This window comes from Pygocentrus nattereri, chromosome 12 (assembly GCF_015220715.1).
Source record: "Pygocentrus nattereri isolate fPygNat1 chromosome 12, fPygNat1.pri, whole genome shotgun sequence".
NCBI lineage: Eukaryota > Metazoa > Chordata > Actinopteri > Characiformes > Serrasalmidae > Pygocentrus > Pygocentrus nattereri.
The window spans coordinates 33,379,643-33,405,475 of record NC_051222.1 but is presented as its reverse complement, the minus strand read 5'-3'; the positions used below and the strand labels follow the sequence as shown (position 1 = coordinate 33,405,475).

At 41.5% G+C, this 25,833-nt stretch overlaps 1 protein-coding gene across 1 annotated transcript in view; it reads left to right on the top strand.

Annotated features, from left to right (window-relative positions):
* The window catches only part of LOC108442218 (complement C3-like), a 72,416-nt gene that overhangs the window by 16,926 nt on the left and 29,657 nt on the right, over window positions 1-25,833 (top strand). The window contains exons 8-20 of the mRNA XM_017722158.1: window positions 1,716-1,818; window positions 2,168-2,288; window positions 3,120-3,235; window positions 3,548-3,694; window positions 4,520-4,708; window positions 8,896-9,087; window positions 10,288-10,443; window positions 17,435-17,564; window positions 17,974-18,045; window positions 19,483-19,677; window positions 23,811-23,925; window positions 25,071-25,150; window positions 25,689-25,831. Coding sequence (XP_017577647.1) covers window positions 1,716-1,818; window positions 2,168-2,288; window positions 3,120-3,235; window positions 3,548-3,694; window positions 4,520-4,708; window positions 8,896-9,087; window positions 10,288-10,443; window positions 17,435-17,564; window positions 17,974-18,045; window positions 19,483-19,677; window positions 23,811-23,925; window positions 25,071-25,150; window positions 25,689-25,831 — 1,759 coding nt within the window. The remainder of the gene's footprint in view (window positions 1-1,715; window positions 1,819-2,167; window positions 2,289-3,119; window positions 3,236-3,547; window positions 3,695-4,519; window positions 4,709-8,895; window positions 9,088-10,287; window positions 10,444-17,434; window positions 17,565-17,973; window positions 18,046-19,482; window positions 19,678-23,810; window positions 23,926-25,070; window positions 25,151-25,688; window positions 25,832-25,833) is intronic.

Here is a 25,833-nt window from a genome sequence, read left to right as displayed (position 1 = left end):
ACGTTTTCTAAAATTTTTAAATGATTATTATGCCGTTTGTGTGAGTAGTTGATTTAACCAGTCCTTATATTCTTTTATGGTATCATGTATGCATACTTGCATATTTGGATGCATATTTGGATTTTTTTATACTTCACTAGCTGTCAAACATAGGGTGCAAAAGGTTATGGTAAGGTTAGGTCATTTTTATTGTTAATATTTGAGATAATAAACTATAACCTAGTTTTTGCATGAAATTGATGCTATTTTTTATAGAACACTTTAATTTCTAAGGACTGCTGTAACCACTGGGCTGCCAATGGACTTACAGAATGAATTACATATAGTTGCAAGCACCAGTAATGGTTGTGAAAGCATGCTGCACAGATATGGAGGTGGTGCACTGATATTCAGGCCTTTATGCAGGTGGAAAATGTATCTGATTTTAGGCAAATACAGACAGAAAATGCCGGATTGGAAATCAGTGGAATAAATCTGACCCAATACTGTCAAACATTTTGCCTGAAAGTAGCCACAGAACTGCCTAGTTGCAATTACACTAGTGATTCAGTTAAAATTTACTTATTGGATATTGAGAACTACTTTAATAAGATGGCGTGAGAGGAGGAGAGACTTGTAGCTCAGGTCCCCTGAGTTCACTATGCTAGACTGGTGTTAGCTTGAAACATACTGAAATGCAGCCGGTGCTTTTTGGTCATTTCAGCAGCCAATATTTAAGTAAAAGTGATTTTTCAAGTCTGTAGTGAGTCTTCAGTTTCAACAATTACAGTTTCTTCTATCAGTTATTAAAAACTTCAGCCGACTCCAGAAAACCCAGAGTTGTGTATCATAAAGGGAGAGAACATTCTGGAATAGTGTAAATGTGGAGAGAACATTTGTGAATGGGGAAAGAAGATGTTAGAACAGTTGAAGTGTTCTACAACCTTGTGATTTGAGAGAACGTTCTTGAACAGGAGAGAACGTAGTAGAACAGCACATGTTCTAGAACAGTGTGTGCATGGGGAGAAAATAAGTGTGAATGGGGAAAGAATGTTCTAGAATAATTTAAATGGGGGGGTAACGTAGGAGAAGAGCATATGTGGAGGAAAATGTTCTAAAGAAATGCAAATGAAGAGAACACTGAAGAACAGTGTGACAGGGGAAATACTGCAATCAGACACAGGTACAACATACAAATACATTTGTGTTGATTGGTGTCTGTTTGGTCAGCGTCCTATTGGCTTCTATTGTAGCCTCATGTAAAAAGATTAGGAGACCACTGCAGTAGATGAATTAGTACATTTATAGTCAGAGTTGCGTGAGTAGATATGCATGCAGAAGTTTTGCCTCCCCTGGTCAAAATATATTTTGTGGATTTTGTTAGTGAATGAAAGTTAACACTTCTGTGTATTTTAATGCACAATTACTGTTTATTTAAATGGTTATTTATCATACTGTGGAAAAAAAAACATTAAAATAAAAGTTGTTTATTATATCCAATATGGCAAACTCAGAAAATAGGCAGTGCACTAAAATGAGCAGAAAATGCCATATTGGTGTGTTCTTTATTTAGTTAGTGTTTTAGTTAGTTTAGTGTTAGTTATATTGTCACTTAGAGAATGAGAAAAGACATGCAGTTTGACAGCTTCTATAACATTCATTGTTTTTCTATGGATTACGTTACTGATATGTTTATCACTTTAACTTTCTTATTTATTATCCTACTGCTTTTTTAGGTATTTGTTTGGTCTAGATGTTGAAGGCTCTGCTTTTGTAGTATTTGGCGTCTTCAATGACAGCAAAAAGATCAGCATCCCGAGTTCTCTTGCCAGAGTTGATGTAAGCCTGGAGACCCACATACAAATGAACTACATGCATTTATCCTTAGGTGTCCAGAGTTATTTTTATTGTTGTGCTATCGACTTAATTTATGTGACATGATTATATAAATATAGTTACATTATTAATAACTTACATTTATATTTAATATAAACCATGTATTGATGGGTTTGGGTTGCAAGTTTTTATCTGTTTTTGAAGTTTACAAGAAAGACACACACTCCCAGCATGCTGTTGTTAACCTGCAACTTTAAAGATTAAAACATAACCAAGAAATAAAATGACATCATCTCTACAGTAATCTATATGCACAGTTTAAAATGTCATTCTTCTGGTCTGAACTCTGTAGATCAAGAAAGGACAAGGTGAAGCAGTGCTCAAGAGAGACCACATCCTTCAGACCTTCAAAAATATTGACGAACTTGTTGGGAAAACAATGTACATGTCTGCCAGTGTGCTAACTGAAGCTGGTAAGTAGAGTGCACAATATTAGCAGCTTTATTTGTGTATTGGTTGTGTATTGAGTGTTCTCAGGCATAAAGTATACTAGGTTCATTAAGAAAGGAAGCGTAACACATTTATGCTAAATAATAGCCTCTGATGGGACATCTCATCTGGTTGAAGAACCAGTATTCACGATATGCATGAATGTAATGTCATTAAATGAAATATAGTCCAAATATTACAATTGGCACGGACTGTAAAATGTTTCAAACGTAACATTTCAATGAAGGTTTGATAAAACACGTAAAATTAAAATCAAATTCACTTTAGGTCCCACTATCAATGCTTAATTTCGGCCATACACTGTAAACTCTGCGCCTGAAAGCAATATAAATTGCTAGATAGACACTGCTAGCTACCAGTAACAACATTATGTGCCTTATTCATTGTATTCTGTTTTCAGTTTTTACAAATAAAACTGTTTTAAAGTTTCACTTTGGTTCCAGAGCCTGTCATAGTTTGGTATAACTCCGATAAAAATGATGTAAGACTACATTCTGTGTTTATTAATGCAGCAGTTTCTGAAATTTGTGCAGAAATGTTGTTCTTTATACAAATTTTGCTCCAGATGATAATGTTGTTTAATTAGTTGGTAGCTTTTGTTTCTGATTTAATTCAATGGATGAATAAAAATCTTTTAAAAGATGGGAATTCTTCTTACTGGCACTATAGTAAAGTGTAATAAAATAACCAGTGAAATTAGACTCTAAGTGTTGTTATTATTAACTCAGACCAGCAATTTAAGTCACACTAATGCATGAACATCTTACAACAAGTGATGTAAATCTTTGTTTCAGGAAGTGAAATGGTGGAAGCGGAAAGAAGGGGAATTCATATAGTGAAAGCACCATATACCATTCACTTCACAAGAACACCAAAATACTTTAAACCTGGAATGCCCTTTGATTTCAGGGTACAGAAACATCACACCTGCACCTGTTTTAACCAACAACTAAAAATCCTATAAATACACACTGTAATTTGCTTTTTTAAAGGGAGATTTTCAACAGAGCTGATGAGAATTGTGGTTGTATTGTAGGATAATGTTTGTAATAATAAAAGGTTGATCATAGCCTCTTATATTGATTCATATCTAATAACTAAAGTTTCTTGTTTTGTTGAAGGCCAACTGAAAAATTCTGCTTTACATTCTTTGTTAACAACGTAATAATGTTTGGTTTAAGTGTTCCTTTAATGAATCTCACTCTCTGATCATGTTGAAAAGGTGTATGTAACAAACCCTGATGAGACACCAGCAGACAAAGTTGCCGTATTGGTGACACCAGGAGAAGTGACAGGAATTACTGATAAGAATGGGATTGCCAAGATAGTCATCAACACCCAGAAAGGAGCCTCCACTCTAGATATCACTGTAAGCCTCATATTCTAAAGTGTTGATTTTCTGTAACACTGTCCTACCATCCCTTCCTCAACTACAATGGAAAATAAAGCTGAAGACCTGAAGGTTTCAAAGGTTACAGGCTTCCAACCTGTTAATGATGGTCTAGAACAGTATTATATAGTGACACATATTGTAACTCATTACTATGAACTAAGGGTTAATGGCATTCAGGCACAGTAATATAGTGTCCCTGATCATCAGTAACTCATAGTTCATTAGTAATGATTTACCATGTGTTTCACTTGATAATATTGTTCCTGAGCATTAATGTCTAGTTCATTATTAATGTGTTACAATGTGTTTCACTTTATAATACTATTCCTGATCATCATTAACTCCTAGTTCATTAGTAAAGAGTTACTGTGTGTGTATCACTTTATACTGTGCCTGATGATCATTAACTTTTAGTTCATTAGTAATGAGTTATCATTTTATAATACCGTTCCTGATCAACTCCTAGTTCATTAGTAATGAGTGTTTAACTTTATAATACTGTTCCTGATCATCATTAACTTCTAATGAACAACATAGTACAGCAGCAATTAATTAATTAATTTGACTTAATTTTGTTCCTAATCCCGGGTGTTAGCTGAGCCCTCAGAGGGGTGAGAGATGAGGGATTGAGCTGACTTTGGCAGCAGAACTTGCCCAGAAATCATTGAATCCTGACACATTAATTGACATAGGAACACACAGTTTAAGATTAAATACAGTATGAAATGCATCTTCTGTTTTTTTTTTAGACCTCTTTGTTCAAATCTTTTAGAAAGTGAAATTCTATGTTTTTGTTCAAAGGTATGTACTGTCACAGAGGGAATACCAGCAGAAAAAAAGATGACAGCTTATGCCTACAAGCCTAAAGAGGGTTCCCAAAACTACCTGCATATTGACATAACTACTGGATTGTTGAATGTTGGGAATCAAGTTACCCTCAAGTTGAATCTAGGCACCAGTACAGTTGGGAACCAAGACTTCACTTATATGGTGTGTACTTAAGACATACATAACATTATTTAATACTGCTAGTATTTTAACCAGTTATATTCAGTTTTACATCTTGTGCTGTGTGTCTGCATCTTTGTGTCACACTGGTCAAAACAAAAATGCTAACTTTGTCACTATTACTGCTCAGTCAATCTATTCCATCTTCTTCATCTTTTTCAGTGGCTGTGCTTTTGTCAGTGATTTTTGCCAATCAGATTGTATACATTTACAGCATTTGGCTGATTTACAATTTGATCATTTTACACAGGTAGACCAAGGTGGTGTTAGGAGTCTTGCCCAAGGACTCTTATTGGTGTAGTATAGGGTGCTTACCCAGGCAGGGGATTGAACTCCAGTCTACAGCATAGAAGGCAATGGTGTTACCCACTACACTATACCAACCACCAGAATACATTCTGATTATGTATTAAGACTGAGGTGTTTATATGCTCACTGTACTCAACAAACTGATGGAAAACTGTTTACATGCACACTACAAGTAATCCAATCCAAAAATTATGTGCATGCATGGAGCACCACTTAGTGTAGACATTGCCATGACAACTAGTATCATGTGAGTCCAGTCAGAGTGAAACTAGCAGCAGTGAGAAGAGCTTGTGTTTTTCATTTATTTAAAATTATTTCAGACTCAGGAAAACATACTTCACATGTACTTATTAAAGAAAGCTGAGAGGAAGATGTGTTCTGACATAAACTGGCGCCTGTCCCACTGCCATCTTTTAAAGATTAAAGTATAAACTTCAGCTTCTGTGCAGCCCTGTTTCTGCTCCCGCCATGTTGAACATTATAAACTTTGACTATGATGTGAATGCACATGTTTACATGGCTATAATTCTTCTATATTTAACAGCACTTAAGTAGCCCTACTCTGTGTTTAAAAAACTGTTTACTGTTTAGTTTATGACATTCCCACTAGACAGTTCATACTAGAATTCTTCTTCTTCTTTCGGCTGCTCCCTTTAGGCGTCACCACAGCAGATCATCTGCTTCCATCTTGCCCTATCCACTGCCATGTCCACCTTCACTACATCCATAAACCTTCTCTGAGGTCTGCCTCTTCTCCTTCTGCCCGGCAGCTCCATCTCCAACATTCTTTGCCCAATATATCCACTATTTCTCCTCAACACATGTCCAAACCATCTCATCCTGGCCTCTCTGGCTTCTCCAAACTGCTCCCCCTTCACTGTCCCTCTGATCTGCTCATTTCTAATCTTGTCTATCCTTGTCACTCGCAATGAACATTTCAGCATCTTCATCTCCGCCACCTCCAGCTCAGCCTCCTTTCTTTTAGACAGAGCCACAGTCTCCAAACCATACATCATAGCAGGATGCACTACTGTCTTGTAAACCTTCCCTTTCACTCTTGCTTCTATCCTTCTGTCACACATCTGTCTCCACCCACTCCATCCTGCCTGCACCCTCTTCTTCACCTCTTTTCTACACTGTCCTTTGCTCTGGATGGTTGACCCACGATATTTGAAGTCATCCACCTTTACGACCTCTACTCCTTGCATCTTCACCTTTCCACCTGCCTCCCTCTCATTCACACACATGTATTCCATCTTGTCTCTACTGACCTTCAATCCTCTCCTGTCCAGTGCAAACCTCCACCTCTCCAGATTCTCTTCCATCTGCTCTCTACTCTCACCACAGATTACAATGTCATCTGCAAACATCATGGTCCATGGAGCCTCCTGCCTGACCTCATCTATCAACCTTTCCATCACCATTGCAAACAAGAAGGGGCTCAAAGCTGATCCCTGATGTAACCCTACCTTCACCCTGAAACCATTTGTCACTCCAACTGCACACCTCACCACTGTCTCACTATCCTCATACATGCCCTGCACCACCCTAACATACTTTTCAGCTACACCTGACTTCCTCATACAGTATCACAGTTCCTCTCTTGGCACCCTATCATATGCCTTCTCTAGATCCACAAAGACACAATGTAGCTCCTTCTGACCTTCTCTGTACTTTGCATCTGTGGTGCTCTTTCTGGGCATGAAACCAAGCTGCTGCTCACTGATCTGAACCTCTCACCTTAGCCTTGCTTCAACAACTCTTTCCCATACCTTCATGGTGTGGCTCATCAACTTTATACCTCTGTAGTTACTGCAGCTCTGCACATCACCCTTGTTCTTAAAAATGGTACTGCTTACACTGCTTCTCCACTCATCAGGCATCCTCTCACTCTCCAGGATTTTGTTAAACAACCTGGTTAAAAAGTCCACTGCCTTCTCTCCTAAACATCTCCATACCTCCACAGGTATGTCATCTGGACCAACTGCCTTTCCATTCTTCATCCTTTTTAAAGCTGCCCTCACTTCCACCTTACTAATTCTCTGCACTTCCTGATCCACTATCTCTCCCTCCATTGTCCTCCTCTCTCTCTCATTTTCCTCATTCATTAGTTATTCAAAGTACTCCTTCCATCTACTCATCACTCTCTGTTCACTCACTAGTACATTTCCCTCTCTATCCTTTATCAGCCTAACCTGCTGTACATCCTTTCCAGCTCTATCTCTCTGTTTAGCCAAACGATACAAGTCCTTTACTCCTTCTTTACTGTCCAGCCTCTCATACAGCTCATCATAGGCCTGAGCCTTTGCCTTTGCCACCATTCTTTTCGCTATGCGGCTAGCCTCACAGAACTCCTGCCTACTTCCTTCATCTCTCTGGTTATCCCACTTTTTCTTAGCTGCCTTCTTCTTCTGAATACTCTGCTGTACTTCCTCATTCAACCACCAACTTTCCTTGTCTTCTTTCCTCTGACCAGAAGAAATACCCAACACATTTTTGTCAGTTTCTCTCACCACCTTAGCTGTAGTTTCCCAGTCCTCAGTTAGCTCCTCACTGCCCCCAAGGGCCTGCTGCAATTTTTCTCTGAACTGCCTACTACCATCCTCCTTCCACCATCTAATCTTTGGCTCTGTCTTCACTCTCTTCCTCTTCTTTGTTTATAATCTCATTCTACAGACAACCACCCTATGCTGCCTTGCTACAGCACCTGGTACCACTTTACAATCTCCAATCTCCTTTAGGTGGCATCTCCTGCTAAGGATATAACCCACCTGTGTGCACCTCCCTCCACTCTTGTATGTCACCCTGTGTTATTCCCGCTTCTGAAAATACATGTTCACCACAGCCATTTCCATTCTCTTTGCAAAATCTACAACCATCTGACCTTCTGCATTTCTGTCTTTCACACCATACATACCCAGCACCTCTTCATCCCCTCTGTTCCCTTCACCAACATGTCCATTGAAGTCTGCACCAATCACTAATCTGTCCTCTCTAGGGACACCATCTACCACTTCATACATCTTACTCCAAAATTCCTCTTTCTCCTCTAACTGACAACCAACCTGTGGTGCATATGAACTGACCACATTCAAAATCACACCATCAACCTCCAACTTCAGGCTCATAATCCTGTCTGACACTCTCTTTACATCCAGAACACTTTTCCCAAGCTGTTCCTTTAGGATTATTCCTACTCCATTTCTCTTCCTCTCTACACCATGATAGAACAGTTTGAATCCACCTCCAATGTTCCTGGCCTTGCTTTCCATCTGGTCTCCTGGACACACAGAATATCTACCTTCCTTCTCTCCGTCATGTCTGCAAGCTCTCTGCCTTTACCAGTCATTGTCCCTATGTTCAGAGTCCCTACTCTAACCTCCACACTCCTGCCTTTCCTTCTCTCTCGCTGCCTTCTAACCTGCCTTTCTCCTCTCCTCTCTGATGGTCTTCGACCTACAGTAGTCCAATTTCCACCGGCACCCTGCTGGTCAACAGCACCGGAGGCGATCGTTGTTAACCCAGGCCTCGACCGATCTGGTATGGCAATCATATTTGTGATCCGCATGATAGTTTTGGCACAAGTTTTACTCCGGATGCCCTTCCTGACGCAACCCTCACCATTTATCTGGGCTTGGGACCGGCACCAGAAGTACACAAAGTACACCCCTAATGACTGGTTTACAGTTCATACTAGAATTGGAGTCAACTAAATCAATTGAAAGTTTAATTAGCAAGTTTTATTTTTAAATGTGTAAGAAGGTTTTTTATTTATGTGGGAAAGATGTATGCATTTGAATTGGGCAAATATATTGCATTGTTTTTACTTTTGCATTATGTCTCTGCTCTTTTTGAACTAGGTTCTAAGTAAAGGACGGATCATAACAGCTGAAAGATTCCGGAAGTCAGATAATGCAGTGATAGCTGTGCCACTCACAGTCACTAAAGAAATGCTTCCCTCTTTCCGTGTGGTGGCGTATTACCATGTGGGATCCTCTGAGGTCGTGGCTGATTCAATCTGGGTTGATGTGGAGGACACGTGTATGGGATCAGTAAGTAAATTATTAACCCAGCCTGGCCATTGAATCAGCAAATGGGAAATTAGCTGTTGCAGAGTTGGTTTGCTTTGGTATTTATATGTAATCACATTAACATCAATGTTTACACACATAATTAATAACTATTGTACTCAATTTACATTTTGGATCAAAAGGGTTAAGTCTGTAATTTTTTCTTTTCTTTTTTTTTCTTTCCTAAAGAAAGACTGTAAATAACAGACATTAACATAATCAGATTTAAATCATAAAATATTCCTCGTCTTTTACTTACAGACACAAAAGTAAAGTAGATTGAAAGTTTAGAATCTACGCTCTCCATGATTTCTCAACTTTGACAATGAGCTACTAGTGAGAAGTAGTTATACAAAGCTCTTTGAAATTTAAAACCAAATGTACACCAAATATATTCAAAGCATGTTGGATATGCCGTGCAAAAATCTTACTCAGCTATGAATATTGTTTATAAGTATTTTATTTGGCAATAAAGGTGTTTTTGCCTGTAAAACAAGATATACCATTAGTATAAATACAAATAATCATCAAACAATAAAATATTTTTTTTTTCCTTTTAAATACTTATCAATATGTTGGATATACTGGACTTATAGATACGACTAATATTAGATTTATTAGATGAACTAAATAGTGGGCTTTTTTATGGTGCACTTTATAAATAATTTAGCCAACAAAAATAACATGCAACAATCACAATGTATGTATTGTACATACATTGTATGTATTGTAATGACAGCTTATCTTTTAAACAGATAGTTACTGCCCAGAAAAAAAGTGTTAAATATACTTTTCTTGGATGGTTTATGAGTGCACAGTACTCTATATCTATGTCCAAGCTGATGTTTCTGGTTTTGGAGACTTACACTTTCCCACCAATTGTTCCCTGACTCACTGCTAGCAAACAAGCTCAGAAATGAGTGTGCTGTATGATTGATCAGTATTATCTAATTGACCTAATTCTGGGCCATGACCATGAAATCACGGAGTCAGTTACATAGTCTTTGGACAAATATAGACACATGATATGGATACTTGAAGCTTACATACATTTTACTGTTTCTTTGACTGCAGTCATAGCAGGTGAAATGACTTTGTTTTTGCTAACTTGTCAAATTAGCTTAACAAGTCAACATGTGAGAACCTTTGCTGATTCTTCTCTCTCTCTCTTTCTGTACAAAGCTCAAAGTTAATGTAGAGCAGGTTGAAGCAGCATATGCCCCCAATGACGTTTTTGCTCTGAAAATTACTGGGGATCCTGGGGCAAAAGTTGGCCTGGTCGCTGTGGACAAGGGCATCTATGTCCTCAACAACAAGAACAGACTCACTCAGACAAAGGTCAGTAATTACCAGCAAACTATGGGTGAGTACACCCCTCACATTTCTACAATTATTTTATTATATTTTCATGGGACAACACTGTAGAAATGAAAATTGGATATAACTTAAAGTAGTCAGTATACAGCTTGTGCAGCAGTATAGATTTACTGTCCTCTGAAAATTACTCAACACACAGCCATTTATGTCTAAATAGCTAGAAACACCTTACAGTGAACATGTCCATGACACCTTACTGGTGTCATGTGACTTGTTAGAGTTACAAGGTACGAGGTGTGAAATTGGAGCAGGGCTATTAAATTTGGTGTTTTGGGTACAATTCTCTCATACTGGCTACTGGATATTCAACATGTCACCTCATGGCAAACAACACTCTGAGGGTGTAAGAAATATATAGAAATTGTTGCTCTCCACAAAGATGGCCTAGGTTATAAGAAGATTGCTAACACCATGAATCTGAACTATAGCATGGTGGCCAAGTCATACAGTGGTTTTCCAGGACAGGTTCCACTCCGAACAGGCCTCGCCAGGGTTGACAAAAGAAGTTCAGCCCATGTTTTCAGTATCATGTCCAGAGGTTGGCTTCAAAGAACAAATGCATGCCAGCATCGCTGCAGAGGTTGAAGAAGTGGGAGGGCAGCCTGTCAGTGCTCAGACCATATGGCACACAATGCATCAACTCAGTCTGTATGGCCATTGTCCTGGATGGAAGCCCCTTCTGAAGCTGACACACAAGAAAGCGCAGAAACAGTTTGCTGAAGACAAGCAGTCCAAGAATATGGATTACTGGAACCATGTCCTATAGTCTGGTGAGACCTACATAAACTTATTTTTCTTAGATGGTGTCCAGCATGTGTGGTGGTGCCCTGGTGAAGAGTACCAGCGCAACTGTTTCTTACTTACAGTCAAGCATGGTGATGGTAGCATCATGGTCTAGGGCTACATGAGTGCTGCTGGGACTGGAGAGCTGCGGTTTATTGAGTTCCAACATGTACTGTGACTTTCTGAAGCAAAGCATGAACCCTTCCCTTTGTAAACTGCACCAGATTGCAGTTTTCCCAAATGATAATGACCTCAAACACACCTCCAAGAAGAAAACTGCCCTGCTGAAGGTAAAGGTGATGGACTGGCCAAGTATGTCTCCAGATCAAAACCCAATTGAGCACCTGTGGGGCATCGTCAAGTGGAAGGAGCAGGAACGCAAGGTGTCTAACATCCACCAGCTCCGTGATGTCATCATTGAGGAGTGGAAGAGGATTCCAGTAGCAATCTGTGCAGCTCTGGTGAATTCCATGCAAAAGAGGATTAAGGCAGTGCTAGATAGAGGTGGTCCCTCAAAATATTGACACTTAGAGCACAATTTGGACTCACTTGTGTTGCCAGCTATTTAGACGTTAATGGCTGTGTGTTGAGTTCTTCTCAGAGGACAGTGAATCTCCACTGCTATACGAGCTGCACACTGACCACTTTAAGTTTCATTTCTAGAGTGTCGTCCCATGAAAAGATATAATAAAACATTTGCAGAAATGTGAGGGGTGTACTCACTTTTGTGAGATACTGTATATATACTGTGCTTTGAAAAAGTATTCATACCCCTTGAACTTTCCCACATTTTTTTCAAGTTACACCCACAAACTTCCTCTCCTTGGATCACCACCTTATCGTGGTGGAGGGGTTTGCGTGCTTGAATGATCTTAGGAGCTATGTTGTCTGGAGCAAAAGCTCCTGGTAGGGTCTCCCATGGCAAACTGGTCCTAGGTGACAGGTCAGACAAAGTGTGATCCATAATAACCCCTATGAAGACACAAAAACAGGACTTGTGTACCCTGCCCGGAACAGGGTTACCGGGGCCCCACCCTGGAGCCAGGCCTGGGGGAGGGGCTCGCCAGCGAGCGTCTGGTGGCCGGGCATTTACTCATGGTGCCCGGCCGGGCCCAGCCCGAAGGAATTACATGAGTCCCCCCTCCCATCGACCCACCACCAATGGGAGGGGCAGTAGTAGGGGTTCGGTGCGTTGTGGATCGGGCAGTGTCCAAAGGCATGGGCCTTGGCGTTCTGATCCTCGGTTGCTGAAACTGGCTTTTGGAACTTGGAACGTTACCTCACTGGCGGGGAAGGAGCCTGAGTTGGTGCGCGAGGTTGAGAGATACCGGCTAGATATAGTCGGGCTCACCTCAACACATAGCTTGGGCTCTGGGTCCAATCTCCTTGAGAGGGGCTGGACTTTATTCTTTTCTGGAGTTGCCCATGGTGAGAGGCGGCGGGCAGGTGTGGGCTTTCTTATAGCCCCTCGACTCGGTGCCTGTATGTTGGGGTTTTCTCCGGTGGACGAGAGGGTAGCTTCCCTACGCCTTCGGGTTGGGGAACGGGTCCTGACTGTTGTCTGTGCTTATGCACCGAACAGCAGTTCAGAGTACCCAGCCTTCTTAGAGTCCTTGGGAAGGGTGCTTGAAAGTGCTCCTCCTGGAGACTCTATTGTCCTACTGGGGGACTTCAACGCTCACGTGGGCAATGACAGTGAGACCTGGAGGGGTGTGATTGGGAGGAATGGCCTCTCTGATCTGAACCCGAGTGGTGTTCAGTTTTTGGACTTCTGCGCAAACCACAGTTTGTCCATCACGAACACCATGTTTGAACACAAGGATGTCCATAAGTGCACATGGCACCAGGACACCCTAGGCCACAGTTCAATGATTGACTTTGTAGTCGTGTCATCGGACTTGCGGCCATGTGTTTTGGACACTCGGGTAAAGAGAGGAGCTGAGCTGTCAACTGATCACCACCTGGTGGTGAGTTGGATCAGGTGGTGAGGGAAGATGCCGGTCAGGCCAGGCAAGCCCAAACGCATAGTGAGGGTTTGCTGGGAACGTCTAGCAGAAGAACCTGTCAGATTGATCTTCAACTCACACCTCCGTCAGAACTTTGACCAGATATCGGGGGAGGTGGGGGACATTGACTCAGAATGGGCCATGTTCCGTTCCTCCATTGCTGAAGCGGCTGACTGTAGCTGTGGCCGTAAGGTAGTTGGTGCCTGTCGGGGCAGTAATCCTCGAACCTGGTGGTGGACACCCCAGGTGAGAGATGCCGTCAAGCTGAAGAAGGAGTCCTACCAGGCATGGTTGGCCTGTGGGACACCAGAGGCAGCTGGCAGATATCGACAGGCCAAGCGATCTGCGGCTTCAGTTGTTGCCAAGGCAAAAACCCGTGTATGGGAGGAGTTTGGTGAGGCCTTGGAAACTGACTTTAAGTCGGCTCCGAAAAGATTCTGGCAAACCGTCAGGCGACTCAGAAGGGGAAAGCAGTGTGCCACTAGCACTGTATATAGTGGAGATGGTGTGCTGCTGACTTCGACTGAAGACGTCATTGGGCGGTGGAAGGAATACTTTGAGGACCTTCTCAATCCCACCGACACGTTCTCCAGTGAGGAGGCTGAGTCTGGGGACATGGGAATAGGCTTGTCCATTACTGAGGCCGAAGTCGCTAAGGTAGTTAAGAAGCTCCTTGGTGGCAAGGCTCCAGGGGTGGATGAGATCCGCCCTGAGTTCCTCAAGGCTCTGGATGTTGTGGGGCTGTCTTGGCTGACACGCCTTTTCAACATTGCGTGGACATCGGGGGCAGTGCCACTGGATTGGCAGACTGGGGTGGTGGTGCCTCTTTTTAAAAAAGGGGACCGGAGGGTGTGTTCCAACTACAGGGGGATCACACTCCTCAGCCTCCCTGGCAAGGTCTATGCAGGGGTACTGGAGAAGAGAGTCCGGCTTATAGTCGAACCTCAGATCCAGGAGGAACAGTGCGGGTTCCGGCCTGGTCGTGGAACACTGGACCAACTCTTCACCCTCTCCAGGATTCTGGAGGGTTCATGGGAGTTTGCCCAACCAGTCCACATGTGCTTTGTGGATCTGGAGAAGGCATTCGACTGTGTTCCCCGGGGTATTCTGTGGGAGGTGCTTCAGGAGTACGGGGTACATGGCTCTTTGCTACGAGCCATTCAGGCCCTGTACAAACAAAGCTGGAGTTTGGTTCGCATAGCCGGCAGTAAGTCAGACTCGTTCCCAGTGAGAGTTGGACTCCTTCAGGGCTGCCCTTTGTCACCGATTCTATTCATAATTTTTATGGATAGAATTTCTAGGCGCAGTCAAGGGATGGAGGGTGTCCGGTTTGGTGACCTCAGGGTCACATCACTGCTGTTTGCAGATGATGTGGTCCTATTGGGGACATCAGGCCGCGAACTTCAGCTTTCGCTGGATCGGTTTGCAGCCGAGTGTGAAGCGGCTGGGATGAGAATCAGTACTTCTAAATCCGAGACCATGGTTCTCAGGCGGAAAAGGGTGGAGAGCCCTCTCTGGGTCGGGGATAGGCTCTTGCCTCAAGTGGAGGAGTTTAAGTATCTCGGGGTCTTGTTCACGAGTGATGGTACAAGGGAGCGGGAGATTGACAGGCGGATTGGTGCTGGGTCAGCAGTGATGCGGGCTCTTTACCGGTCTGTTGTGGTAAAGAAAGAGCTGAGCCATAAGGCAAGGCTCTCGATTTACCGGTCGATCTACGTTCCCACCCTCACCTATGGTCATGAGCTTTGGGTAATGACCGAAAGAATAAGATCGCGAATACAAGCGGCCGAAATGAGTTTCCTCCGCAGGGTGTCTGGACTCTCCCTTAGAGATAGGGTGAGAAGTTCAGTCATCCGGGAGGGACTCGGAGTAGAGCCGCTGCTTCTTCACGTCGAGAGGAGCCAGCTGAGGTGGTTCGGGCATCTGGTTAGGATGCCTCCTGGACGCCTCCCTCGGGAGGTGTCACAGGCGAGTCCACCTGGGAGGAGACCCCGGGGAAGACCCAGGACACGCTGGTGCGACTATATCGCCCAGCTGGCCTGGGAGCGCCTCGGAATCCCCCTTGGAGAGCTGGTGGAAGTGGCTGGGGAAAGGGAGGTCTGGGCTTCATTGCTTAGGATGCTGCCCCCGCGACCCGAACCCCGCACAAGCGGAAGATAATGGATGGATGGATGGATGGATGGATGGATGGACCCACAAACTTGTATTTTATTGGGATTTTATGTGATAGACAAAGTAGCATGCAATCGTAAAGTGAAAAGAAAATTATACAGTTTTCAAAACTTTTAATAAATAAAAATCTGAAAACTGTGGCATGCATTTGTATTTAGCCACCTGTGCTCTGATACCCCTAAATAAAATCCAGTTTGACCAATTGCCAGAATTAATCTAGTAAATAAAGTCCACCTGTGTGTAATTTATTCTCAGTATAACTAGAGCTGTTCTGTGTAGGTCTCAGAAGTTTGTTAGAAAACATTAGTGATCAAACAGCACCATGAAAACCAAAGAACACACCAAACAGGTCAGGGATAAAGTTGTGGAGAAGTGTATAAAGTTAAACTTTTTGGCCTAAATGCAAAATGCTATGTGTGGTGGAAAACTAACACCTCACATCACCCTGAGCACACCATCCTCAAACATGGAACATGGTGGTGGCAGCATCATGCTGTTGGGATGCTTCTTTTCAGCAGGGACAGGGGAAACTGGTCAGAGTTAATGGAAAAATGGATGGAGCTAAATAGAGGGCAATCCTGGAGGAAAACCTGTTAGAGGCTGCGAAAGACTTGAGGCTGGGACAGAGGTTTACATTCCAGCAGGACAATGACCCTAAACATACAGCCAGAGCTACTATGGAATGATTTAGATCAAAGCATATTCATGTGGTAGAATGGCCCAGTCAAAGTCCAGACCTAAATCCCATTGAAAATATGTGGCAAGACTTGAAAATTGCTGTACACAGATGCTCTCCATCCAATCTGACCGAGCTTAAGCTATTTTGCCAATAAGAACAGGCAAAAATTTCAGCCTCTAGATGTGCAAAGCTAGTAGGGACATACCCCAAAAGACTTGAAGCTGTAATTGCATGTATATGACGGAGTTTTCTACCTAATTTGAACAAAGCAGTTGACAACTACTATCCTCCTGGCTCTGACATCCATAAAGACTCAATTTTCCAGAACTCTCTGGGATAGCACATCAACCATGAACTTCCACAATCCACCAATCAATGCTCCAGTTCACCCAAATACTAACCACTGGCACTTGTGATGTTATATGACCATATGTTGTTTTGTATAGAAGCCCAGGCTTCAGAATACTTCTAATTGCGAGACATTGCTTCTCTCCGTAGAGCTACTGAATATTTCTGTCTGTATTTTGCATTCTTTTTTTTTTTTTTAATATTTACTTTTTTTTTAGACATTTTGACTTTGCCTTTTTGTCCTTGTACTTTTAGATCTGATTGCCTGATGTTTGTTATGTTTGTCTGTATTTTGGCCTTTTTAGATTTGACCGCTGCCTGTTTTTTTCACTATGAGTATTTTCAAGCCATTTCTTAGTAAAGCTACATTTCTTAATTTTTATCACAAGCATCTGGCTGGTTCTGTTCAGTCACATCAATGGTGCTAAACCATGCTGTCAAAGCCAAAAGTACTTCATTAGTGTGGAAATAATACACAAAATGAAACTAATTCCACTGCAATTTCAGTAAGACTGTGCTAAAATACAGGCCATTTGACTGACATGCATGAGACCTATTCATAGACTGTTTGATATACTGACACTACAAAATCAAACTTAGCACAGCACTTGGCAAATGCATAGGGATATCTTGTTTACCTGCTGTCTACTCTTTCAAACACAACTCAGAAATAAAGTACTAAATTGGGATATCATACATTATTCCTGGTTTGTTGCCCAGGACTTTTCTTTGGTCTGAAATGCTGATTGTTGAATAGACACACAACTGCTTGCTACTAAATATGGATACTAGTATTTAGCTAGAGAAACAGTTATTTGAAAGAAATCATTTGTTTCCCACTGGAAAGTGCACAGACCAAAGGCAGTTGGAAATCTTTGTGAGAGCTGAGGTTCTGATAGCTGTAGTGATTTTAGTGTGCAGTGTATGTCTATACTTAAATATATTTCTTGTTTCTCACCACTAGATCTGGGACACCATTGAGAAGCATGACCTTGCCTGCACAGCTGGCAGTGGTAAAGACAGTATGGGGGTTTTCTATGATGCAGGACTCCTGTTCTCGTCTAATTCTGCAGGAGGCACCCTTGAAAGAAGAGGTATGGAAAAGGGCTATGGGTGATTTTGTTTATTCTGGGACTGTCGCACAGTGATACTGATTTTTGAATTTAGTCGTTTTTAAAGAAAACAAAAGCTTCGTTAACTTCATGCATGCAATTTCCTGCAAGAACAGTTTAACACGCAAGTTCCCTTTGGTTTGATTTTAAGAGAAGATAACAGAATAAAACACTCCAATTGAAACAAGCTGTGTCAGGTTTGTCAGAAATTCTGTTAGTGCAGAGGAGCAGCACTGAATTTGTACTAAAGTTAATATCTGGAATCATCTAATGACCTCCATGTTGATGCTATTTTGAGTATTAATGTTAATCCAGTATATCATGCGCATTTTCTTTTTAAAAATAAATGAAATACACATTTTCTTATTGTGTTTTCTTTGCTTTGGTGAAGATCTATCCTGCTCATCTGAACAAAAAAGAAAACGACGTGACCTCTCCAAAACAGAACTGAGAAAGACCCTGGGTCAGTATAACCTATGATTATGAATGAGGGCCTTGTGCAATGTTCTCAGATTCAGGAAGGGCACAGTTCTGCAACTTTGGCCAATAACAGCATTTTTCACTGTATTCACATACAGCGCATTGGAAAAGTATTCACAGCACTGATGATGTTACTTCAGCAAAGTATTGAGCAAAGGCTGTGAATACACGTGCACATGTGATTGATTTTTGTTTTTTATTTTTAATAAATTTGCAAAACATTCAAACAATCTTTTTTCACTGTCTCATTATGGCGAATTGTGTGTAGATAAGGCTGTAACATAACAAAATGTGGAAAAAGTGAAGCACTGTGAAAACGTTTCAGATGCACTGCATGTCTTGACAGATTTTCTGTTTAAAAATGCACTTAATGTCATGTGGGTATGAAGAAAAATTCCACATAATCGCAAATTGGTCTGTAAACTTTCATGGGTGACCATTACCCTATGCATTTACCGTAGCCTAAGGAGGGTATCTGAAGAGATGTTTCTATATTGAGTCTGTAACCTAAAATACGAGTTCTTAAGTATAATAAGGTAAAGTAGATTTTCTTTTATGGTTTACTTCTAGTCTTTAAAACTACTAAACAATCAGTATTATGTAGTGTTTTTGCTAAATAATTGGCTATCAGTATCAGTTCGACATTTCCATATTGGTCCTATAAGCTATCTGTGTTGTGTATCTTTGCATGTAGATATCAGATGCTTGTTTCTGGCTGTGTCTTGGTCAGGGGTATCTTCAGACTGTAGCTTATTTGCACCAGCTGGCCTGGAAAATAATGTGTCCTTAGGTTTTTAAAAAGTCTCAAAATATATTTTATATTTATACAATTAGATTCATGTGGACTTTGAATTTTGGACACAGCTAGATGCATTTGATTTTTTTTAGAAAACATCTGACATCATGTCACGCCCAAGCTAGCATACATGAAGACAGAGATATGGTTGTGAGGTACATTGTAGAGGTTTATATTTGATATGTTTTCACTGCAAATTTGGTCTTCAATGATATACAAAGTGCTCATACAGATTCTCAAATAGTAGATTTTCAAGACAAGGATAAAGCCAAACCCTGTCAGTAGAGAATCTCTATTCAAAAATATGTGCAGCTTAATCTCTATTTGGGAGACTATTAAATTTTACTCAAGATGTCTTTAGATGCCCTGATAAGAGGCATTTTTTTCTGAATACAAGTGAACATGATAGTTGTGAGCTGAGAAATCTTTGAATTAATCTGTGGACCACCAAAACTGCAATTTAAGAAATCTGGCATGACACAACTAACTAGATGCATAGTGCCAAAATGGGTTCTTAGGGGCCAGTGCCTGAAGGACTGTTGGGTCAGTCTCTTAATCAATGGACCTTTTTGCAAGTGAAATGTGTGAATGTGAAGAACTTTCTTCATTCATTTGTTTATGCAGTGGGGAGTTACAGTGAGAACCTGAGGCACTGCTGCATGGATGGAATGGTGAATAATCTTCTCGGTTACACGTGTGAACGCAGAGCCGAGTATGTTGAGGAAGGAGACGAATGCCGTCAAGCTTTCCTGAGTTGCTGCAAGAAAATGACTGAGGCAAGGCAGGAGACGATTCAGGAGGAGCTGATCCTTGCCAGAAGTAAGGAACATGTGCTGTTACATTTATGTTTTCTAAGTTGTATTGACTTCACACATGTCTCCAGACTCTTTATTTTAGTTTTCTGTCTTAAAAAATTTAGGTACAAACACATACTTTTCACCTGGAAGAACTTATCTAAGGTACACAACTGGACCTTAAAACCATGGTTGTACCTTTGAAGGAACATTTACATTGTTTGTACCTTGATGAAGAAAAAATGTATCTGCGTATTACCTTTATTTCTAACAGTGTACTTAAATTTTGGGAAACAGTTGAATTGTATGTATGTAGCTTTACAGTTTTGTTTTCTTAAGTTTTTAATTTAGTAAGTTTTATTACAAAGGTTTAGGATTTAGGTGGATTGTTTTAAGATACCAAAAGATTATTTACACTGTAACGCTGAATAAGCACAGAAAGACTCTCGCAGATCTTAAAAACGAAAGTTGGTTTAGTAAGAGAACACTTGGGAGAAAGAACAGAGTCAGGGCAAATTCAAAATCAGAATCCAAAGACAGGCAAAAAGTCAAAAGAACAGAAAATACAAAAACACAAGCAACCAGAGCCAAAGGGCAAATCCAAAACAGGAATAGTCAAAAAACAGGCAATGGGTTCAGTTCAGTACACAAGTCATGAAATCAGAAGAGAAACATTCAGAATACCTTGCAATGAGGAGAACAAACCAGGATCCTTATAAAGTCTGAAGCAAATGAACACAGGTGTGTTGCATCAGTAATCGGGTGACTGTGAATGGGGCAGAGGCCTGTGATTGGCGGAAGGGGTGACATCATAATGATAGGAATTCTGGGAAATGGAGTCCTTAAGGGTGTTAGGCAAGGGAGGAGAATCTGGAAGCGTGACATTCATATATATCGACAAAAGAGAATACACATAGTAAACAAATAATACAAATAAATACATACACACCACCACAGGAGACCCAAGTCATCATATTGTTGGTCCCTGTGTGCAAATGTTTGGTGGGCCCCTACCTGACTACCTTTTTGGGTAGTCATAATTTATTTATTTTTTAATCGAAGCAGGTTACACAAGGCCTAAATCTAAGTGCAACTGTACGTGCAGTGCACACCAAGAGAACAAACAGGTGTAAACAGTTGACCTCTAGAGTGAAGGACCCTAGTGACCCTGTGATGTTGTGGGGAGCATTTTGCTCACATGGTTTGGGTCCACTTGTCGCTTTATGGTGCATTTAAACGGGTCGAGCTCAGTTGCAGAGGTGAATGCATCACCCACCTTCAGTTAGCTGCAAAAGCCAATTAATACGCAGCTTTGCTCAATAGGTTAGAGGTGAGCTGAGGAAACTCCACACAAGGAAGGCAGCTGGTCCGGAGAAAGTATGTCCTAAACTACTTAAGTCCTTTGGCTGCTGAGCTGGGAGCACCCCTACAGCACATCTTCAACCTGAGTCTGTGCTTGGGGAGGGTTCCCACACTGTGGAAGACATCATGCATCACTCCAGTAACCAAGAGGGGGCGACCCAGTAAACTCAATGTCTTCAGGCCTGTTGCTCTAACGTCCCATGTCATGAAGACACTGGAGCACCTTCTTCTACACCTTCTCAGACCACAGGTTCGACATGCAACAGACCCCCTGCAGTTCGCCTACAGGGAGAAAGTGGGAGTGGAGGATGCCATGCTTTAACTCCTCCACTGTGCCCACTCTTACCTGGACAAGGGTGGTCGTGCTGTAAGAGTCATGTTCTTTGATTTTTCCAGTGCCTTTAACACCATTCAGCCCCTCCAACTGAGAGATAAGCTGGTTAACATGCAAGTGGATCCACTCCTAGATTACTGACTACCTCACTGGCAGACCTCAGTATGTCAGGCTGAAGGACTATACATCAGAGACTGTGGTCAGCAGCACTGGAGCACCACAAGGGACTGTACTTTCCCCCTTTCTGTTCACACTGTACACCTCCGACTTTCAGTACAACTCTGAGACGTGCCACATGCAGAAGTTTTCTGATGACACTGCCATGGTGGCTTGTGTAAGGGGAGGGCAGGAGGGGGAGTACAAGACCCTGGTGAAGGACTTTGTGGAGTGCTGCTGTGGGAACAACCTGCTTCTGAACACTGCCAAGACCAAGGAGATGGTAGTGGACTTTCGCAGGGTTAGGCCACCCACACAGCCAATCTCCGTTGAGGGGGTTGAAGTGGAGAGGGTTATGACCTACAGGTATCTCAGGCTGCAACTGGATGATAGGTTGGACTGGTCAGCCAACATAGACCTCCTGTACAGGAAGGGTCAGAGCAGGCTCTACTTCCTGAGGATGCTGAGGTCCTTTAACATCTTTAGGAAGCTCCTGCAGGTGTTCTATCAGACCATGGTTACCAGCTGTCTTTTCTATGCTGTGGTGTGCTGGGGAGGAAGCATAAAAAGGAGAGACGAGATGCGACTGGTCAAGCTGGTCAGGCAAGCAGGGTCAGTGGTCGGTGTGGAACTGGACTCTGTGGTCAAGGTGGCTGAGAGAAGGACATCACACAAACTGCTCTCCATTATGGAGGATGATTGCCACCCACTGCACACCATCATCATGGACAGGAGGAGCAGGTTTAGTGGCAGGTTGCTGTCACAGAGCTGCTCAACCGATAGATTCAGGAGATCCTTTGTCCCCAGAGGCACCAGGCTCTTCAACTCTTCCCAGGGGAGCCAGCAGGATCTATCTATCTATTCATGCATGTAATGTTTTTATTGTTTTTGAATAGTCAGAAAGTAATCATTGCATATATTATTGAACTAATACTTTCCAAAACATTGATCAGGATAAGCTCAGAACAGATTTAGATTTGGCAGAGGTTATTGATCATTACTTGCACTCATCATTAATTGTATCAGTTTATTAAAATGCCTCCATCCACATTGATTTCCCACTTTTTCCCACTTTCCTATTTTGTTATGTAATTTTGTAATCCATCTATAATATGTAAGCTTTGGCCACTGGTCGTCCATGTCGCACAGAAACAATTGAAAAGTTGAAGTTTAAAGCACTGAGCTTCAGACACAAATCATGCAAACACCACCTGCCTCCTCATAGGGTAAGCATGTCATTTTGGCTGGATTCATTTGCATAAAGTTCAGCTCTGCACAATTGTATGATGCACTACCTCCTCCAAACCCATCATGCACTGTGCACCCTTGTCTGATGAAACCAGATCTCAATCCAGTAGAACTCAAAAGGGAGATTCTGGACAGACGGTTTAGGCACTGCTCTCCAGTACCTTCACCAAAACGCCAATTAAGGGAATACATGTTGGAAGAATGGTGTCCTAGAGACTTGAACAGTTTATGTCATAGAATATATGCTTCGGGACACTGAAGTTGAAGTCCAGAAGGTCATAAAATGTCTAGAAATGTACTTTTTTACTGTGTCATGTACCAGTCTAGGGTTATGCTGTAACAGACAATAAGAGTGGGCTCTGTCCCCAGATCTGTAGCCAGACCAAATGCTGGACTGGAGTACTGAAACCAGAAAATTGCAGGGTCATTTAGAATTTCTTAAAAGTGAGCAAGTTTGCAAGAGGCTAAACTAAATGGGAGTGTTGGCTTTAGGGACGAGCGCAAGCCAAAGTAAACCTGAAAGCGAAACAAAACAAATATACAAAAAGCTAACCTATCTCTGTGCTTTAAAACCAGGTGATAGGAGATGGAAAACCGGTGGCATCTACTTCCCAAATGTTTGCAGAGGGTTTCTCAGAATCTAACAAAGCTTTCATGAAATTTACCAGCAAAGCCAAGCGAACAGTGGTGTGAGTGCCGGGCTGTTCTTCCAGGTCACTTCAGAGGGGAGAGAGCCCTAAATGTCTAACAAGCTGCAAAAGACACATAAAAGAAGTTCCGGATGTCCAATCCAGGCATTCTTACCTAGACTAGTTATCCAGTTTTTTGCACTCTGTTTGCTCCACTGTAGTAGAGGCACCATTATCCACAACCTGCAGCAGTGAAGTGCTTTTACTAAGACACAATTTGTTTATTCTGCTGCTTAGAAAGGACACTTTCACCAAGATTTATATATTCTGTATACTACTGTGATGGTCTTTATCATTTTTATCAGAGAGATGGTGTGAGAAATGAATCTAAGTATGCAAAATATTAAAGAATGTTTATTTTTGTTCAAGGTGAGGAGGAAGATGGTGATGACATGTTTGATGACATTACAACACGTTCCTTCTTTCCTGAGAGCTGGATGTGGATGGATGAAACGCTTCCTCAATGCAAAGATCCAGGGAAATGGTCAGTAGAATTTAAGAATTGAGTTTTTACGGAAAGCAGAGTGATCAAAAACAAGAACAGTTCTGCTCACTGTAACTACAAAATAGGAATACAGTATAATTTCTTCAGCTACCTAATGTTCAGTATGGCAAAAAGTGAATTAAGTAAGTATGCGATACTTTTTTAATCCCACAAACGGGGAAATTCCACATGTGAAACACCACATACACACACTAGGGGGCAGTGAGCACACTTGCCTGGAGCGGTGGGCAGCCCTACACACGGCGCCCGGGGAGCAATTGGGGGTTAGGTGTCTTGCTCAAGGACACCTCAGTTATGGACCGTCGGCTCTGGGGATTGAACCGACAACCTTCCGGTAACAGGGCCAGTTCCCTAACCTCCAGCCCAAGACTGCCCCCAATTAAGGCATAAATCTACAATCAGTATCTTTGGGCTTCGTTCACCAGCCATTCTTGAGAGTAAATCTCTTCTAAAAACATAGTTTGTGTTTCTGTCTGACATTTACCAGTGTTTTCTTGTTGTTCTTGGGTAAGATAAGAATCCACACAAACTCAAGAACCCAGTGATGTGAACAGTTCTCTGGTTATAGAAAACATCATGAATCTGATGTAGACCTTAGGACATTTCTTAAAAACTAATTTAGATCAAACTTAGGAAGATACTGGAGAAAAACTGAGGAGATCTCAAACATACCATTCATACAAAACAACTACCACAAAAACTGCAAGCAGTCATTGATTCCAAAGGGGGCAATACACAGTATTAAGATGTAAGGGTAAACAAACATTTGACCTGGGACCATCTTTTCTTTATTGTTGTGTTTTGTTTAGTGCAGAAATGTGTAATATTAAGTGTGTTTTGCCTGATCACTCAGGTTTTATTTCAAATTGGTATAAATCCTGCAAAGTCTGCCTGAGTATGTAAACTTATGAGCACAACTGTGTCAGTCTTAAAGGGACAGTAACAAAAATAGACAGTTTGACTGTAGGAGATAAACAGAGGTTAGAAAATGGCCATGTAAAAATGAAGTATTACAGTTACTATTCCTATTTGAGCTCTTATGACCTTGTAAGTATCAGGGGGAAAGGTAGAAGAAAAGATTTGGGCACTTTAGCTAAAAGTTAGTCTGACTTTGTTTTACACAGTCAGATTATTAAGGATCACAGATTTCCAGAATCCATCACCACCTGGGTGGTGACTGCCATCAGCATGTCTACTGAGTATGGTGAGTCTGTTTGTGTATCTGCATGTGTGTGTGTGTGTGTGTGTGTGTGTGTGTGTGTGTGTGTGTGTGTTTGTCTGTGAAAGTGGCAGAACTGTATTTATTTCAAATGAAATTAAATTTGGATGAAAGGTGAGATATAGCATGGTATGGATGCATCAATCATGACTTTTTATGGCTGATTCTGATTCCTTTACAGCCAAATTGGCTGATTTTTACTGACATTTATTAACCCAAGGCTGGTAACACTTTACATTAAGGGATGCAGTTTAATTGATAATTATATGCTAATATGTAATGAAATATTTATTATTTTTAGTTTATTAGGCTTTAATTACTAAGAAAGTACTTAGTAAGTAATTATTAATTGAGTACACTGCTAAATGATTGTTTTTCATTAGCTTACAGCTTAATTACTCATTATATGTGAACTAATTGTTGTATATTAAACTGATAATTAACTCATTTTTTAAAGAACTTTTCAAGGACTTCTGGTGAAATATGTATTTATGTCCTATGTCTTGACATTTTTTTTTCTCAGGTATTTGTGTGGCAGACCCAGTGGAGTTTATAGTTCGGAAGGGCTTCTTTGTTGACCTGAAGTTGCCTTATTCGGCTGTGGTCAACGAGCAAATAGAAATCAAGGCTATCGTTCACAACTTAGGAAGCTCTTCGCTCGATAGGGT